General features: G+C 38.8%; 1 protein-coding gene and 1 long non-coding RNA gene across 3 annotated transcripts in view; one reads left to right on the top strand and one right to left on the bottom strand.

Moving 5' to 3' along the window:
• LOC130072529 (uncharacterized) overlaps positions 1–19,803 on the top strand; it is a 56,952-nt gene that overhangs the window by 2,667 nt on the left and 34,482 nt on the right. The gene's annotated exons all lie outside the window — the stretch shown is intronic.
• tcerg1a (transcription elongation regulator 1a (CA150)) overlaps positions 1–19,803 on the bottom strand; it is a 32,559-nt gene that overhangs the window by 3,257 nt on the left and 9,499 nt on the right. For both annotated transcript variants that reach the window (XM_056237665.1, XM_056237666.1), the window contains 11 exons: positions 18,619–18,779; positions 18,190–18,268; positions 17,563–17,698; positions 15,192–15,281; positions 14,955–15,073; positions 13,365–13,515; positions 11,244–11,408; positions 5,455–5,637; positions 5,024–5,203; positions 4,827–4,910; positions 4,536–4,636 (listed from right to left, as the gene is read on the bottom strand). In XM_056237665.1, coding sequence (XP_056093640.1) covers positions 4,536–4,636; positions 4,827–4,910; positions 5,024–5,203; positions 5,455–5,637; positions 11,244–11,408; positions 13,365–13,515; positions 14,955–15,073; positions 15,192–15,281; positions 17,563–17,698; positions 18,190–18,268; positions 18,619–18,779 — 1,449 coding nt within the window. The remainder of the gene's footprint in view (positions 1–4,535; positions 4,637–4,826; positions 4,911–5,023; positions 5,204–5,454; positions 5,638–11,243; positions 11,409–13,364; positions 13,516–14,954; positions 15,074–15,191; positions 15,282–17,562; positions 17,699–18,189; positions 18,269–18,618; positions 18,780–19,803) is intronic.

Raw genomic sequence — 19,803 nt, 5'->3', positions numbered from 1 at the left:
ATTGTTTAATACCTTTTAATGGTCTTCTGCAATGTTTGAGGCATATTTATTTTTTCATGCTTTAATGTTGCCATAATTTCAGTTACATTTACATTTTAGGCTATGTAGTTTGAAATTGTATTTATTTTTTAGATTTTTATTGTAGTAACCACTCAGCTGTATGTGGAAATGCACATTTTAAAAAAATATGTTGCAAATAAAACCATAGTCCACAACTTATGTAGTTTTAACTTATTTTAATATATAAATTCAGTGAAATCATCAAACGTTTGTATGACTTGCCAGTGACTTGTGACCCAAGCTACGACTTGACTTGACATAAGGCAGTGACTTGACTTGCTTGCTTTTATAAAAAATTGACTTGGACTTGCTTGAGACTCGAAGGTTAAGACTTGAGACTTGCTTGTGACTTGCACATGTGTGACTTACTCCCACCTCTGCCATAGACCTGCATTATATGACTGACAGACAAGAACGGTTTGACCTAAAAATATCAAAATTGAAACTTCTGCGGAAACAAAGACACCTACATCTTGGATGCCCTTGAGGTAAGCTAAAACATCAAAAATTTATTTCAAAGTGAACTATCCCTTTAAGCTTGGTGCAGGGTTCAGTCGTAGAATGTTTTTGAGTGGCCTGTATGGTCTTCAGATTTAAATCTCATTGAAAATTTGGTAGAATTTAAAGAAAGCAGTGGTAAGGTAAAAACCAAAGATTATATCAGTGATCTGGAAGCTTTTTCCAAGCGAGGAATGGGCCAAAATTGTAGTAAAGAGGTGACAGAAGCTTCTAAGCACATACAGCGAGCATTTATCAGTGGTTATAAAGAATAAAAAATTCTGCACACAATATTACTTTTAGGGGCTGAGTAATTTTGAACACGAATGTTTAGAGCCAATTTGAAAATATCTTGCAAGTCAATAGGGCTGGGTATCGATTCAGATGTTCAAATTCGATTCGATTTCGATTCACAAGCTCACAGTTCGATTCGATTTCGATTCGACTATAATGAATATAGATGTAATACAAATCTCAGTCTAAATATCAGTTATCATTTTTTAGACAATTTTCTATTACATTGATCTCACCTAAATGTTTGTTTTTACAATGGGGTAATTTTTTTGTTAAGAGTTTATGCAAAACATGGAAGCTTGATTTCAATCTTTGAATTAAATTGAAAAAAGTAGCACAAATAAATACAATAGAATAGGCCTAAAGACACAAATTAAGAGACATAAAAAGAAAAGTTTTTGGGTAGGTCAGAAATACTACAGAAACTGAATAAAGTAATCCAATGTAAAATAACACTGGATAGTCTTTTAGTCCTGACTAAATTAAATACATAGGCTATTAATTCTGATTCCTTACAATTAATGCTATATTATGTTGTTTTGACAACAAAATTAATGACAGACACATAAGGCTGCGTTCACTTTAAGAACTAGTGCACGGATCCATTACCGTTTCATTATACTGTCTGTCACACGCGTTTTATGCTTATTTAAGACATAACCGACTGTCTTTACGAGGTTACTCACCAAGACCAGAGTTTTGACATCATTTTGCGTGTTTTTAACTGTTAAAGCGATATAATCCACGAAAAAGAACTTTTGTTACTGGCGAGCTGTTTGTTGTGAGGCGGATTTAGGCTTTACTGTATGTGCACGCAATGAAAAACATGCGCGAGTGCGCAAGCACAGGATAGTTTAAAATTGCTTGAATGTTTAAACTGGTAAAACTTAAAAAAGACGTGAAAATGATAAACGTTAGTTACGATGCAATGCTGGCCCGATTGTGCAAGTGAATCATGTCCCGACTCCTAAACACGAGTGTGTATATAAATAGTCTCTGGTGTGTATCGACGCCTGCTGCGCTTGACGCTTGCCTTGTGCAGAGTGAAGACGCAGCACCGCGAGCCCTGAATATGGAAAAAATCGATTCGTGGCCGTTGAGAATCGATTTTGAATCGACCATATTTTAAAAAACTATTAATCGAAAAATCTATTTTTTTGCCCAGCCCTACAAGTCAAGGGGGTTGAATAATTTTGATTGCAACTGTACTATGATATATAAAGTAGGACCATTTTGTTTTTACATTTACTGTTTTCTCTCATATATATATATATTATATATATATATATATATATATATATATATATATATATATATTAGTGCTGGGCAACGATTAAAAAATTTAATCGCGATTAATCGCATGATTACGCGCAAAATTGAATAATGAATTCTAAAGTAGTGTATTGCGCACTTTTGATTTAAATGTACTGCTACAAAAGTGCAATAACATGTGGTTGGCAAAAACTTTAAACAAATAAGGTGCTTTTATACCAGCAGTATTCCCTTTACACAGTATCAATAAAATATTTCTTGTAAATCTCACCTTAAACATTAATGTAATCAAATCAAATATTTAAACAAAGCTATTTGCCACTGCCAGGGCATTTCTTTTATCTAGCTTGTTAAAAGAGTCCAGTTTTCTTGTTGTTGTTTTTTCTGAACAGGTATCTTGTATCAGGGAGCAGCAGAAACAGTCTATGTAGTCAAAGGGTCATGATCACTACTACAGATATAAGTCGACCAACGTTACTTCTCTGATAGCAGCTTAGGTTTGGTCATGGCATGCCATGGTTTCCCATGTAAGATTACATTAAACAGAGGTAAAGCCAATTTATACTTCTGGGTCAAACTCACGCCGTAGCTGTGTAGCGCGCGTACCCTGACGTGCATCTCTCCAAAAATGTAACGTCAATTCTACGCGTACCGCAAGCGCTGTGATTGCTAGAACCGCTCCCCGGGTTTCACACTCTCCCTCATGTGTAATTGCGCGTCAACGGGGACAACGACGCAGATATATAAATTAAAACCAACGCGTAGTCTATAGCGTAGAGGCTCCGGCGTAGGTCCGACGCAGAAGTTTAAATCGGCCTAGAGTGAGGTGAGGTGGTCGAGCACAGGTGCAGCGACAAGCGGGTGCGTTCCTGTGAAACTGTTGCGGTCATGCTCGCCTCACGCACGCGCCCGCGCGTTGCCGAAGTGGAATTGTCTAACTTTTTGTACACGACGCGCAGCACAAATCATTGGAAGAGAGACTGATCCTCGGCTCGCTGTTTGTGAGTTTCCAGAATCTAAATAGTTATCAGGACATCAACAGGAGGGAATTCACATGGCAGAGCATCCCCGCTAAACTAAACGCAGGCCTATCAGGTAAAGTTATGTATAATTTTAATTTAAGTTAAGAAGGCTACAGCTGCGTAGCGCACAGAAGCCGTTGCCATGGTTACTATCCATAGAGCGCCTGTCATTCACTCGCGGAGCGCTGTCTCCCTTTCTGTTCACCTGAGAGAACCTGCCAAAGCCTCTCCACTGCTTGTTTGGGTGGGTTATTTGCTGGCTGACCAACATCCCACCCCTCCTGTGATCATGGTTTGACTGTAGGCCTATGTGTATTCAGAGCCAGTGAGCAACGGACTTTCAAAATAATAATAAAAAAAAACTGCGTTAACGCGCGATAAAAAAATTGTCGGCATTAATTAATAAATGCGTTAACGCGATAATAACGCGTTAACTTGCCCAGCACTAATATATATATATATATATATATATATGTAATAGTGCTGTCAAACGATTAAAATATTTAATCGCGATTAATCGCACATTTTTATCTATTCTAAATGTCTCTTGATTTCTTTTTGTCCCATTATTTTTTCTCATTTTAATACTCTTATCAACATGGAAAAGTGGATCGGCTTGCTTTGTGCAAATGTTTTTTATTGAAAACAACATTGGCATATACTGTGTTCAATTTCACACTAACATTCTCACTTGGAGCAAATAATCTCTCACACAATGTAACACTGAAAGAAATACTGACGATTGACGAGGGGGTGGAGAATTCGCATCAGCTGTGTGTGTGTGCTTGGCCATCATCAAGTGGTATTTCAGACTGGACGTGCTGCGATGATGATAGCTCAGTTCACAACGACAAAACACACAGATCACTTTGGTCTTGTCAATGGAACCATTTGGCAAATTTTTAAAAGTAAACTTTCCATTCAGAATCTTATTGGCATCCATTTCGGCGTCTCGCGCTCGTCATCCACTCAAAACGTAACGTTAACCTACTATTTGGCCGGCTCGCAAGCCCAAACAAGTGTGTGCAGCGTGCCTGTTGTTTTGTTTCCGGTCTAGCTAGATCTGCTTGCGCTTTGGTTGACGAAACAACAAAACGTCCTCGCGCACCGCAAGCCATTGAAATGAATGGGTTTCATAGCGCAGCCGCGCATGCCGCATCCTGTTGCAAAAGGATGTGAAAAAAACTACAAAGTTTACTAGGCCAAAAAGACCGTTAATCACGCGATAAAAAAATTAACGCCGTTAAAATGGGTTTGCGTTAACACCGTTAATAACACGTTTAACTGACAGCCCTAATATATAATAATTGAATTTATATAGGATACAATTATTTAATGATTCCTGAAAATTATCTAGAATTTCATAATCATATATTTGAAGCTTCTTACTTGTAGGTGATGAACTTGGTCTCTTTCAGGAGAGTTCTGAAGTCTGCTTTGGCCGTGATGTACTTGTCTTTGATGTAATCACCAAACTCCCTCTGTCTTTTCTAAGGTGAAAAAGTGAACAGCAGGTACAGAAACTTACTATAAAAGACATACTATAAGAACATACTATATAGACATAACTATATAGACTTACTATAAAGATATAACTATATAGACTTACTATAAAGACCACTTTTTGACAAAAGGAGTACAACTCATTCAAAAAGTTCAAGAGGCAAAGACAGGCCTTACTCTGTCACTGCTTGAAAACTTGATGCATCTCGGATCTTCTTTAATGAGTTTCTTCACTTCCTTCCATGACGTCATCAAAGTGATCTGATGTAGAGGAAGGAATATGAGTCAGTTGAATAAGCTGAATACAACAGATTAACTGACAACAAACCGAGTTAGACAAGTGACCCATGTCATGGTGTCAGGGCACTGTGTACCGAGGTCGTTTCGTCCAGAAGTTGGCGAAAATGCTCCTTTTTCTTCTTTGCAAGGGCCTCAATGTGTTCGTTGAAGAGCCTCTCTTTCTCATCCCTCTCCAGCAATGAGGATGACTCCCAGCGATGATCCTTCCTTAGGCTACGACGCGTGTCTGACCAGGCGGCATCAGGCGTCTTTACCTGTCAGATACAGAAAACCATTTTCAAAGACACTTTTACAATATTAGATTTAAGATTAAGGTTATAAAGAATGGTGATGTGTTTTAACCATTCAATCACATTACATACAAATATACAAACATTTTTCATAAATTGGAAAATTTGAACTAGTGGTTGAATAGTTATAACAAGCTTATTTCCGTTGTATATTGGTTATGAGATATTCAATCTGGCATCATGACATGAAGCCATACTTGAACACTTTATATTACCATATCAGACATGAGTGCTTTAAAATGCTGCACGGCCTCCTCCCTTTTGTGCTGCTCTCTCTCACGGTCAATCTCTTTGGTTTGCTCCGAGCGGAATCTCTGCACCATCCGCTCTCTTTCCCTCAGACTGGCCTCTATCCGGGCCTGTTTCTCTAGCTCTTTCTCTTTCTCAGAGTTTGGATTCTGGATGAGTATCAAAATCAAGGATCAGGACAAATTCTCCACAGAAGAAATTACATTCATCACCAAACAAAGTAAATGCTTATAAATAAAGTGTTGAGAAGTGAAATAAAGAGTACGGAGTTGTCAATACATCTTTGTACATGCGTCTTCTGAACACTCTGTAAAAGTATCCAAATCCCTATATTTTCATCAGGGTTCCTACAGGTTTCTTCAAGTTAAATTCAAGTCTTTTTAAGACCTTTTTAAGACCATTTATATAAAAAATTAATAGGGTAAGTGTTAAGTTATGTTTCTTTTACTGCGCATGTGTGAAGAGCACCATTTTATGGGTTAGCGCGGTTTATTCAGTTGCTGTTCGGTCTGGCGTTCTATGAGAGGTAGAGCGGCTGTGTTAAGTGATGGAGCAATAAAGAATCTATTGTCTGATAACTGTTGTAGTTATTGAATCAACATTGGATCTCATTTTTCCAACTTTCATAAGCCGTCTTCTCGTCAAACGGTGGGGGATTTTTGTAATTCCCAGCAGCAGCCATCCTCTGCTACCAATGTTGATTCAATAACTACAACAGTTATCAGACAATAGATTCTTTATTGCTCCATCACTTAACACAGCCGCTCTACCTCTCATAGAACGCCAGACCGAACAGCAACTGAATAAACCGCGCTAACCCATAAAATGGTGCTCTGCTCTTCACAGTAAGTGTACCCATTAAGCCCATGTACCCTTTAAGCCCACTTTCAACTTTAAAGTCAAATAAAAAAAAAAGAGTAAATCATATTTTATGCTGCTCATTATTTTAATCAATCCAGTGATTTGTTACTTCCCTGGCATTTTTTATTGTATACCAATCACATTTGGCAATGTTGAGTTAGCCCCACCCATGTGCAAGCTGTCTCAGGGCACCTCACACAAAGTCACCCCAAAACTTTGGTGTTTCGGGACCCTTCAGAAATCAACACATTTCTGCAGTTTTCAGCCATTTATTTGGTAACTACATTGATATTATGTCAAATAAGAGATAAATGTGTTGTTTTTTGTGTATGAACAAAAAGTACTTTATCATTTTATATAATTTTCCTTTAAAAGGAAAGATGAGTTTTATTAGCTTGCGTTCAAAGTTAATCTCTAGGTCAAACCATTAGCCTTACAGAAAGATAGACTGCCAAAGAATTAAGCATGTGAACTGCAAACAATAAATGTTTTGGGATTCATTTTACATTAATTTACAAATAAATTAGTGCTGGGCAACGATTAAAAAATTTAATCGCGATTAATCGCATGATTTTCTTGCGATTAATCGCGATTAATCGCATTGTTACGCGCAAAATTGAATAATGAATTCTAAAGTAGTGTATTGCGCACTTTTGATTTAAATGTACTGCTACAAAAGTGCAATAACATGTGGTTGGCAAAAACTTTAAACAAATAAGGTGCTTTTATACCAGCAGTATTCCCTTTACACAGTATCAATAAAATATTTCTGGTAAATCTCAACTTAAACATTAATGTAATCAAATCAAATATTTAAACAAAGCTATTTGCCACTGCCAGGGCATTACCTTTTATCTAGCTTGTTAAAAGAGTCCAGTTTTCTTTTTTTCTTTTTTTCTGAACAGGTATCTTGTATCAGGGAGCAGCAGAAACAGTCTGTAGTCAAAAGGTCATGATCACTACAGATATAAGTCGACCAATGTTACTTCTCTGATAGCAGCTTAGGTTTGGTCATGGCATGCCATGGTTTCCCACGTTAGATTACATTAAACAGAGGTAAAGCCCAATTTATACTTCTGCGTCGAACTCATGCCGTAGCTGTGTAGCGCGCGTACCCTGACGTGCATCTCTCCAAAAATGTAACGTCAATTCTACGCGTACCGCAAGCGCTGTGATTGCTAGAACCGCTCCCCGGGTTTCACACTCTCCCTCTGCATGTGTAATTGCGCGTCAACGCGGACAACGACGCAGAAGTATAAATGAAAACCAACGCGTAGTCTATAGCGTAGAGGCTCCGGCGTAGGTCCGACGCAGAAGTTTAAATCGGCCTAGAGTGAGGTGAGGTGGTCGAGCACAGGTGCAGCGACAAGCGGGTGCGTTCCTGTGAAACTGTTGCGGTCATGCTCGCCTCACGCACGCGCCCGCGCGTTGCCGAAGTGGAATTATCTAACTTTTTGTACACGACGCGCAGCACAAATCATTGGAAGAGAGACTGATCCTCGGCTCGCTGTTTGTGAGTTTCCAGAATCTAAATAGATATCCGGACATCAATAGGAGGGAATTCACATGGCAGAGCATCCCCGCTAAACTAAACGCAGGCCTATCAGGTAAAGTTATGTATAATTTTTATGTAAGTTAAAAAGGCTACAGCTGCGTAGCGCACAGAAGCCGTTGCCATGGTTACTATCCATAGAGCGCCTGTCATTCACTCGCGGAGCGCTGTCTCCCTTTCTGTTCACCTGAGAGAACCTGCCAAAGCCTCTCCACTGCTTGTTTGGGTGGGTTATTTGCTGGCTGACCAACATCCCACCCCTCCTGTGATCATGGTTTGACTGTAGGCCTATGTGTATTCAGAGCCAGTGAGCAACGGACTTTCAAAATAGAAAAAAAAAAAAACTGCGTTAACGCGCGATAAAGAAATTGTCGGCATTAATTAATAAATGCGTTAACGCGATAATAACGCGTTAACTTGCCCAGCACTAAAATAAATACATTATAAATTGTTTTGTAGAGAAGATTATTTTCATAAATTAACTTTTTTTTTTATATGGGCTTAAATGGTACAATGCCACAAAACCCATGGAAACTATAGCCAACACAAGCTAACCTTGAATGAAAAAAACTTAACATTTCTCAATGTGAGCACAATGAAAATTACTATGATACTTAGTCCACAGTATATTTAAGCTCCATGTATGTATTTGTAAACATATCTTACATTTTTAAAGGAAAACATTGTCTTTTTTCACCATTACTCACTGTGGAACCATTTAAGCCCACCTTATGTGTTTCAATGAGGAAGCCGAGTTAAGGCTTGAGATTCCGGGCATGGAGAGATCCCAGAGGGACCCTACATTCCCCACAGTCCTGAACCCCTGGGACTGTCCAGCTCCTAGATACCCCCACTTCCAGTCCAGCTTTGACCGGGCAAAACTCGGGACCCAAGCCAAGTTGGGGCTCCGGACTCCAGGCATGGAGGGGTCACCCAGTGGGCTCCCTATGCCGGGCGTATTGAGCCCTAACTCGGCTTTCTTCCCGAGATATGGTCACTTCCTGTGGAATTTTGATTTGATCGGGCATAACTCCACAGTCAAGCCGACCTAAGGCTCCAGACTCCCGGTGTGGGGGCCCCACTAGGAGACCCCCCGAAACCCCAGAGTCTGGATCCCCAACTCGGCTTCCTTCCGGAGATACACCCGGTCAAGCTTCCACATTTGACCAGGAATAACTCGGGAGCCAAGCCAACTTAAGGCTCCAGACTCCCGGTGTGGGGGCCCCACTAGGAGACCCCCCGAAACCCCAGAGTCTGGATCCCCAACTCGGCTTCCTTCCTGAGATACACCCGGTCAAGCTTCCACATTTGACCAGGAATAACTCGGGAGCCAAGCCGACTTAAGGCTCCAGACTCCCGGTGTCTGGGGCCCACTAGGAGGCCCCCTTAAGCCCAGAGTATGGAGCCCCAACTCTGCTTGGCTTCCGAGATACACCCGGTCAACCGTCCAGCTTGACTCCAGTTACAACTCCAGTCAAGCCGACTTTAGGCTCCAGACCACCGGCCACTAACACCCATCCATCCCACCCAGGGCTCTAATCAAACATTAGCAAAAGGAATTTTTTTAATACTTCCCTGTCACTGAATAAATATATTGATGTTTTACTTCTTTAAAATCAATACATTTTTTATATTTTGTGAATCAATGATGACGTGGGCTTATTTGGAACACACGCGGGCTTAAATGGTGCCAAAAGTACCAATTAAGCCCATGCCAGACTTCTGACTTTATTCCTAAATTATCTTAATTTTATATTCTAAAATGTACATCAACTAATTAATATATTTTCAAATGAGATAAATCTTGCATTTTAAGTAATTATTTGTAAACCATGTCAATATCTATGAAAAAAACCTAGACTTAGATTTTGGTGGGCTTAATGGGTACACTTACCCTACCAGCAAAGAAAAACAAAATCCTTCAACTTGTGTTCATTTATTTTTCAAATGTGGAATGGGTAAAAGATGATAAGCCAAGCAGGTGTGAAAAATAAAAACATTTCAGTAGGCCACAAGAAAGTTTGCCGAACAATGTTAAGTTAAGTTGTGTTTTAACATTAGCTAGCTACTTATTCCATGCTGGGAATATGGGGAACTGAGAGACCCCTGAACAATAAACATCGAAAATCATAATAATCGTGGTTGACAAATGAAACTTTTGAGGAAAAATACAATACGGAGAAGTTACATACAGCAGTGTTAATTTTGACAGGAAATTTCGATTTAGTTTTAGTCTCAGTCTTATTAACAGAGAAAACATATTAACCTATTAATATGAATGATTTTTAAGTTTCAACATGCAATACAGATACAGATTTAACTACTGTGACTTAAAAAAAAATATCTTAAAATTAAATAAAACCACTTTTCCTAAAGTAAAACAGTCTTCTTTTCAATGAATGATACATGCATTCTTTATAACAACTTACACACATTATCCTTTATTCTTTCAAGCAGACAATTATTTGTATGAATTAAATATAATTAATCCTTATTAAAGCTATTAACAAACAGTGAATGCTTTTCTCTTTTTCTTTTGTTGCTTGATCAAAATGAATGACATAGACCGCATTATGTTATGTTTATTGCCACTGTCACTTTAAGACATCGGCTCATGTCCAATGACATGCGGATACGATTGCACTGATGCACACCCGATACAACTGTTTAAGACATAACCGACATAGTTTACATGAATACTCTCCAAACCGGACATTTAGACATAATGTTGTGTGTATTTGTCCATTCAGACACGAAAGAGAGCTCAGTGCAGTACCCGCGCGCTGTATAGGTGTATATGTGCATGGCTCCACGCTTCGGGTTGGTGCGTGGTTGGTTTAGATTTTTAACATTTTTTGAGACCGCGGGGTAGATCAGCACGTTACAGTACAAATGTGTGCATCTACCACACACGCAGGACATCAGTTCTGACTGGATCGCTTCCCAGATCGACACTTTCTAACATTTTCATCTAGTTTTTATTCGTTGACGAAAATGTCAATCGATTTTCGTCATAGTTTTTGTCATTCAAAACTAGGTTTTATTTAGGTAGCGTCTCGTTTTCGTCAGTGAAAAATGTCGTTGAAGAAAGGTTTTCGTCATTATTTTAGTCAATGAAATGAACACTGACATACAACACAATTTTTAAGACCCAGACATCAAAATTCAAGACTTAAGGTATTATTTTCAAATTCATAAATTCAATGCTTTTAAGGCTTTTTAAGATCCCGCGGGAACCCTGTTTCATGCTTTTCTGAATTTTAGTTCTCTCTTATTGTCTAAAAATAGCACAGGGTTGGGTTGGCACCAAAACATGATGTAAAGTGAATCAGCTTCTCTAACCTTGGCCAGACGCTCCACGTAGTTCTTGAAGAGTTCCTCTCGAGCTGCAGAGGTTTCCACAGCCTTATAGCGAGGGTCAGTCTCCATCTTTTCCTTCACTTTGCTCCAGCGCTGCTGACCATCCACATGGTAATCTGACAGGAGCTCAAAAAAGTCTTGCTTGACCTTTTAGAAAACAATAGCAACATAAATGTAGTGGGACATGTCCCCAACACATAAGAGTGCAGACACGCAGGTTTCAATTTGGCCTGTGTAGATCTAGGCTGGTAGGCAAAAGGATGCTGGTTCAAATACCACATGGGACAACAACTTTTCATTGCCACAATTGCACCGTTGAGCTGGGAAAGTCTGCTAAATGATCACTTGTATTACTTCTGAGTAATATATTGTTGGAGACTGGGACAGTTTCAGTATGAACTATACCTTTCCAAGGCCAATGATTAATGAGTCACTACTGTCAATGGCAACATCTCAAAAAATGTGACTGAAACGACACCTGATAATTGTTAATACAGTTTAATCACGGAATTAGATGGGCATCCTCTGGTGAACCCCACTTGGTGAACACTCCCTCCTAACCTATGGCCCCCCTACACAGGTGACATTTCACTGGCATTAATGTTTGATGGCTGACCTTCAGCTGCCAAAGCCAATCAGCTCAGACTTTCTGCACTTAACCCTAGCCACAAAGACAGCGCATATGTAGACCAAACACCAGGGCAGATTACAGTTCATAAACAACTTACAGACACTCACAGTCTCTTAGTCTCAGCCTACGAGTGTGCTCGTCTGTGAACATGTAGTGTATGACAATGAATGTGAAGTTACCAAGAGATATTCAATGTGTAATGCTTTGGTAGGTTGTCCTGGTTTTTCTTGGTCTACACATTGATCACTTGTTTCTATTGTATTAAATGCCAGTTAAATAACAAGGGCCACTTCTGAATGTTTAATAAGGCTGACATCTCAACTCATCTTTTGGTCAAATAAGGCAACAGATCAGGGATGGAAATTAACTTTTTTGTCCACCGGCCACTGTGGCTGGTGGATTTCAAAATCTACCAGCCACTCAATGTTTTTACCAGCCACTTTCTTGTTTTTAACCGACAATGTGTAACTGCATGTGAAAATTAATACTACAAGAATACTTAAGCAGTTTATTTAATCTCAAGTCTCAATGAAATACTGACATTTTCTCTTTCTCTCACTCTCGGCCTCATCCACCTAATCTGTCATTTATTTTTGTTTTGATGATAATTTGAGCCAGCCTCCAAAAGTAATTAACCTGTCCTGTGATTTTTTTTCTCTCTCACACAACACTCTCCAGACACGGATTTATGAGCTATAGTATGTTGGTTGCCTTTAAATTAGAATAATATTTAATATAATCTATTCTAGATATGAAATGGAATAAATAGCATTCAATACAAAATGAATATGTCGAATATATGTATATATTGAAATCAAGTTTTATGTGATAAAATATTTGTTTTGTTGTGCATTAGAACCACATCAGGCATTTAGTACAAAATAATTTATTGAAGCATCCAGATACTTCACCACGTGACAGCAGCTAGGCTCCTGATTGGTTAACGCGGCGCGAATTGACGCCAAAGTTCAGATTTTTCAACTCGGGCGGCAGACGCGAATTCGCGTCAAACGCGTGAATGCACAAAAGCACTCAATAAAATCATGCGCGCGGAACGCGTCAGACGCTCAAACTTGCCGCGCGAATGAGGCGTATTTGCATCTACCGCGGCGCGCTCTACACCTCATTCGCGCCGTAGGAATTTTTTACGCGCGTAACGCGTCTTTGCATTGACTTAACAATGAAATCACTCGCGCCAGACGCTCTATTCTCGTCTGGTGTGAACGCACCATGATGTTTTCTCTGCAGACCTCTACGCCTGCGATGTAACGCCACATTTTTGTTTGAAGGTGTGCCTCCTCTAAAAGTGTCCACCGTCCGGGTGAAACAGTATGCTATTTTTATTTACCCGCCACGGTGGCCGGTAGGTGAAGCAAGTTTACCCGCCACAACACAAAATCACCCGCGTTTGGCTGGTGGCGGGTGCTTATTTCCATCCCTGCAACAGATGTGTATTAACTTTAGTTCCTCACCTTCTCCCCACGGTTCTTTGAGTTCTCTTTCTCCTTCTTTCTGAAGGCTGTCATAAATTCGATGAAAATGGCTTCTCTGTCTTTCATCTTTTCAACAGCCTTAAAACGTGAATCCCTGGCATGTTTGGCAGCGAACTCACTGAAAGTTGTTCTGTGAAGAGAAAAAAAAGTAGTCCTTGCAGTTATGTTATGCATTTAGCATTTGTACATTCATTGCAATGCAAGAGGAGGATGGGTTCCCTTCTCTCAAGGTTTTTCTACTACCTAATAAGAACGTTCAAGACTATTTGACTAGTCAATTAAGCTAGTCGACTTGGAAATAAGATTTGTTCACTTCTTTTTGTTTCACATTTAATGTTTTGCTTTATATTTTTAGGCTACATTTAAATTACCATCATGTTAATGAATGCATTATATTTGAAAAGTGTATATATGGTTAGTAAGACAAAACAATTTTCTTTTCTTTGACACCTGTGACGGGTTCAGAGAAATGTCCACTGGAAAGATGAGCAAGGTGAGTGAGTATTTTGAAAGCCTACACAAATCTTTTCCCTTTTCTTCGGTCATGTCAAACTAATATATAACAATTAAGCTGGCTTATAGACTTATTAAACAACAATACCTAAACGTGCTGACTTACGTGGACTAACATTTATTTGAGGAAATGTTTATAATAGGCTATTAGGTTTGAACTTATTGGTCCTGTGCTGTCTATTGATTCAATTCATTTGAATAAATATTTAAAATAAATATGTCTATAATGGCTAACGTTGCTTAAGTGAATGCTTAATATACAATGATCACAATGCAAGGCAAGCATATTGCATGTATCTGACCTACTTTTAGCGGAATTCGGGATAGGATTTGACTGTTATATTAAAAAGTATATTTCATTCAAATGGATCGGTTTTCCGGAGTCGGTTGACAATTTTTGTGAAAAGAGCAAGATAAATAATAATGACTTCATGATGTTGTGGTAACTGAGCCCTAATCAGATTAACATTAAATTAAGATTGCCAATCAATTAATTATTTAAATTAAATTAATTACATTATCGGTCACAGGTTTGCAGTCAGAAAGATTTTTAAAAAAAGATATTAATACTTTTATTCAGCAAGGATGCATTAAACTGATCAAAAGTAACAGTAAAGCTTTTTAAACATTCTATTAAGGATACTGAATTTTTGTTTCTGCTGTCACAGTTTCCACAAAAATCCACAAAAACTTCCACAAAAGTTTTCTGCAATATTTTTTACCTGTTTTCAACATTGATAATGAGAAATGTTTCCTAAGCACCAAATCACCATATTAGTCGTTAGTCTCATTAGTCAAGTTATTAGTCGACCTGTCAATAATTGTTGCGATTAATTCAAAAACATTGAAGCAGACAAAAACATTAAATAGCCAAACAACTTGCACTGCACATTTTTAAGATGCCACACAAAGCCAAACATTTTAAAATATGTTATCGTTTAATAACCTTCCTGGATCCATTTTCAAGGAGTTTATCAAAAATAAATCAACACAAAAGTGCACACCGATATTACAAACATTGACAAATTAGGGTTATCCTGATGGTGTACCATTTACCTGACACCAAGTTTAGCCTCCTCCATCATTTTCCTGAAGTCATCTTTGACCTGCATGATTTTATTCTTTTTCTCTTTCCTCTCCTCCTCAGCACGTGTCTTCACATACTGATCGAACACCTGCAGAGGGGACAGCGGCATGAAATGAGTGGGCTAATGTACAATACATTTGGAGGCTGATATGAACCTGTTTTCACACTGTGGACATAGTAGCGGCTAAATACAGTGGAATGTGTACCTGTTTCCTCTCTTTAGGATTGAGCAGCAGATAACGTGGATCAAATACAATCTTATGAAGCTCCTTATCCCAGGTAGAGAATGCAGAGACCTGATAAAAGACGAGAAAAGTGTTGAGATTAATTTTAACCCCCCTTCCCTTCCTCTTAATTAGGGCCATTATAACGAGAAGAGAGCGTTCAGTAGGTGAGCCCCTCTGAGCGCGTCCCCCTCCTGCAGAGCTGGAGTCAGGGTGTGTGAGCCCACTGCTTTTCATCCTCCATTCCACCATCCCTAATGAATGACACAAACCCGACAGGTGGTCCTCAGCTTCCTTCTCTCAGCCTACAACCCTTTCTTTTCCCACCATGCTAATTGGCGCAATGAGAGAGGTGAAATTAGATGGGGGGTGAACGGGCAGCTCGTCTATTGGAGTGATGTTGACTATATGCTGCTGTACGGCACCTCTCAGACACGTGGGGGTCCGAGGATGAGGAGGAGAAGAGGGGGAAGGGGTCTTACCTTGATGATGAGACCCTTTGACTGCAAATGTGCCTTTCATCTTTGGCATAGGACGGTGATGCAAAGGGCAGATACCTCTCTACAACAGACTTGAAGGGATCTCCATTACATAAACGACATATGCGTTTATCCATATTTCATAGTTGAAACATCAAATCTGTTGCCAAGAGGCGGGAGATGTGAGACTCCACTGATCAGTGCTTCTCTGATCACTAGAAAATGTCAGGTAAGTATTTTAATGAGGACTGAAGCTTAAACAAATGATGGGTTTGACCTTTCAGACCAGAAAATAAATATATAAACTACACTGCGTGAATCACCCCCAGCAAAATCCCTCCGCCATTTTGTTATGAAATATCTCAGGCATTAAACAGTTTGCTGATTTGTAAGTATATCAGAATAAACTGGATTTAAAAGTGGGTTTAGAAAAATCCCTAACTCCTATTTAAGGAGTAAACACAGTTCTGCCTTGTAAGTATTGTTAAGAGCAGAACGATCTCACATGATTCATGTTATACTTATGAAAAAAGATACACTCTCTCAAATGTTTGGGGTTGGTAAGATTTATTTGAATGTTTTTGAGTCTCTTATGCTCACCAAGGCTGCATTTATTTTAAAAAAGAAGGTAAAACCAGAATATTGAGAATTTGTTAAAACAATTTATATTTAAATTGTAGTTTTTTTCTGTGATGGCAAAGCTGAATTTTTAGCATCAATACAGTCTTCAGTGTCACATGATCCTTCAGAATTATTTCTAATATGCTGATTTATTGCTCAAGAAACATCCCTTACCAGCACCAATGTTGAAAACAGTTATTATGCTGCTTAATATCTTAGTGGAAACTGTGACACACTTTTCTCAAGATTATTTGATAGAATAGAAAGTTCAAAGAACAGTATTCATTTGTAGCATTATTGTAGCATCACTTTCGTTTAATGCGTGTCAAAAAAAAGAAGATCTTACTGACCACAAACCTTCAAACTTTGTATATATATATATATATATTACGGCTGTCAATAGATACTTTGGTAACACTTTACAATAAGGTTCATTAGTTAACATTAGTTAACTACCTTAGTTAACATGAACTAACATTGAACAATACTTCTTCAGCATTTATTAACTTAGTTAATATTATATTCAGCATTTACTAATACATTATTAAAATCAAAGGTTGTTTGTTAACATTAGTTAATGCACTGTGAACTAACATGAACAAACAATGAACAGCTGTATTTTTATTAACTAACATTAACAAAGATGAATAAATACTGTAACAGATGTATTCCTCATTGTTAGTTCATGTTGGTTAATACATTAACTAATGTTAACTAATGAACCTTATTGTAAAGTGTTACCGATACTTTTTTTTAAATCGCGATTAATTGCATCCTTTTGTGCGATTAATCACATTTATCATGAAATTAAAAATACACCATTGTTTAACATTTTGTCATCGTTTGCTATATCCATCAAATAAACCATCAGATTGAAAAGGGTGATTCTCACAACACTATTTTCTGCAAGGTTTTTTCCAAGGTAAATTAGGGTGTCTTTACATAAGGACACATGGAGACTCCAAAAGCACACCAAATAACCAAATGATATAAGGAGTCCATATAATAAAAAAATGAATGCACACCAAAGCACATTACAGAAAAAAAACTTTTCAGAATTCAGTGTACAATATGTGTACAATGCAACAGCAAAGAGCTTGTTTACATATTAGACAAGTCAAGTTGCGATACGGAACAGGACCAGATGGACGTTAAGGATTTTAAAATGAATCGCATGCATTAACGCGTTAACGTTGATAGCCCTAAAATATATTACTTAATGTGCTCGCACAGTTAAAATGTTTATGCCTCACCCCTCGCTCGAGCAGCATGTCTTTAAACTGACTCATCCGAGCTTCCTGAGGTACTACGGCTCTCTCGCGCGCTGCCTTCAGCTCAGCCTCCATGGCTGCCTCCTTTTCTGAGTCGACCTCTTTCTTCTCCTCTATCCTAATACACAAAACAACTAATTAGCCAGAAGACATGTCTGAGCACAAACAGGCCTATTCACATCAAGTCAGAATTTTCAGCATGAAAAACATGCATAAGATGTCTAAACTTCTTTTGGACACAGAGTAATATCATAATAATCAGCTGTCTTTATTAGTTAGAGACTAGACATTTTTTTTTAATTGTTCAGATGCGAAACAATTTATTCTGGTATCCAAAATGTTTTTAGAGAATGATGAAAATTCTCATTTGACAGTTTTGATGTGGAAAATATTTTGTGTTTTGAATATTTTACTTTCATTTTTATTTGACTTGGAGTCCATTGCCTTTAGTGCTGGGAGACATGCGTGTTTTTAATGCAATTTCCTCTAACGTGGAACATTAAAATCAACACAAAGTCAAAACCAACCCTGTTTACTTTCTTGATACAAGTTCCTGGTCTCATTGTGCATGGGTTTATAAATCAGAGAAAATACAGAAAAAATTCTCACTTTCGTTTCTTGGCCTTACTGGGTTCATCATCAGGTATGTCGTCTGCAATAGCGAACTCCTGTTCCTCTTTAGCCAACACTGTGTCACAGGAAACACACAAAAATGCAACAGAATGTTTAGACCGCTATTAAAAAGCTGTTGAATGAGTCAGACATGGATAGAGAACGCTTCATGCTCACAGCTGACTTACAGACAGGAACTTACACACTGCCGTGGTGTACCATAGACAGATTTAGAAAAATCTCACTGGTGCAAAATATAAAATGATCAAATTTGTTCTTATTGACTTGGTGCATTTCACATGGTTTAGATAAAGTGTTATTTTAATTCTTTCTAGATGTCTGCCAATAAATACATGAATAATCTGTCATGAAAAAATGCAAATACTTGATAGGAGAGATATGTACTTCTAGGGAGATGACTTTTACCCATTTTGTGGCTGTTGTCCAGGCCTCTTTTGTGCAGAGGTTCCTGAATCGCTTTATCTACATCAACCCGCCCGACCAGCTCCTCTGGTCGCTCCCACATGGACAGACGTGTGGTGGGGTTATAAAAGAACACCCGCTCGTCGCCCGTCCACACCACACACCTGAGACATAAGCATAAGCATTGGGTTCAGGTCAATCCAATACAAAGAGGGAACATTCAAGAGCTCCAACTACAGGTCCTTCTAAAAAAATTAGCATATTGTGATAAAGTTCATTATTTTCCCTAATGTAATGATAAAAATTAAACTTTCATATATTTTAGATTCATTGCACACCAACTGAAATATTTCAGGTCTTTTATTGTTTTAATACTGATGATTTTGGCATACAGCTCATGAAAACCCAACATTTCTGTCTCAAAAAATTAGCATATCATGAAAAGGGTCTCTAAACGAACTATTAACCTAATCATCTGAATCAACTAATTAACTCTAAACACCTGCAAAAGATTCCTGAGGCTTTTAAAAACTCCCAGCCTGTTTCATTACTCAAAACCGCAATCATGGGTAAGACTGCCGACCTGACTGCTGTCCAGAAGGCCATCATTGACACCCTCAAGCAAGAGGGTAAGACACAGAAAGAAATTTCTGAACAAATAGGCTGTTCCCAGAGTGCTGTATCAGGGCACCTCAGTGGGAAGTCTGTGGGAAGGAAAAAGTGTGGCAAAAAACGCTGCACAACGAGAAGAGGTGACCGGACCCTGAGGAAGATTGTGGAGAAGGACCGATTCCAGACCTTGGGGGACCTGCGGAAGCAGTGGACTGAGTCTGGAGTAGAAACATCCAGAGCCACCTTGCACAGGCGTGTGCAGGAAATGGGCTACAGGTGCCGCATTCCCCAGGTCAAGCCACTTTTGAACCAGAAACAGCGGCAGAAGCGCCTGACCTGGGCTACAGAGAAGCAGCACTGGACTGTTGCTCAGTTTTGCATGTCATTCGGAAATCAAGGTGCCAGAGTCTGGAGGAAGACTGGGGAGAAGGAAATGCCAAAATGCCTGAAGTCCAGTGTCAAGTACCCACAGTCAGTGATGGTCTGGGGTGCCAAGTCAGCTGCTGGTGTTGGTGCACTGTGTTTTATCAAGGGCAGGGTCAATGCAGCTAGCTATCAGGAGATTTTGGAGCACTT

Source organism: Rhinichthys klamathensis, unplaced genomic scaffold (assembly GCF_029890125.1).
Source record: "Rhinichthys klamathensis goyatoka isolate OS25496 unplaced genomic scaffold, OSU_Roscu_1.1 h1tg000491l_1, whole genome shotgun sequence".
NCBI lineage: Eukaryota > Metazoa > Chordata > Actinopteri > Cypriniformes > Leuciscidae > Rhinichthys > Rhinichthys klamathensis.
Note: the sequence above shows the minus strand (reverse complement) of the source record. Positions and strands in the feature narration are given on the sequence as shown.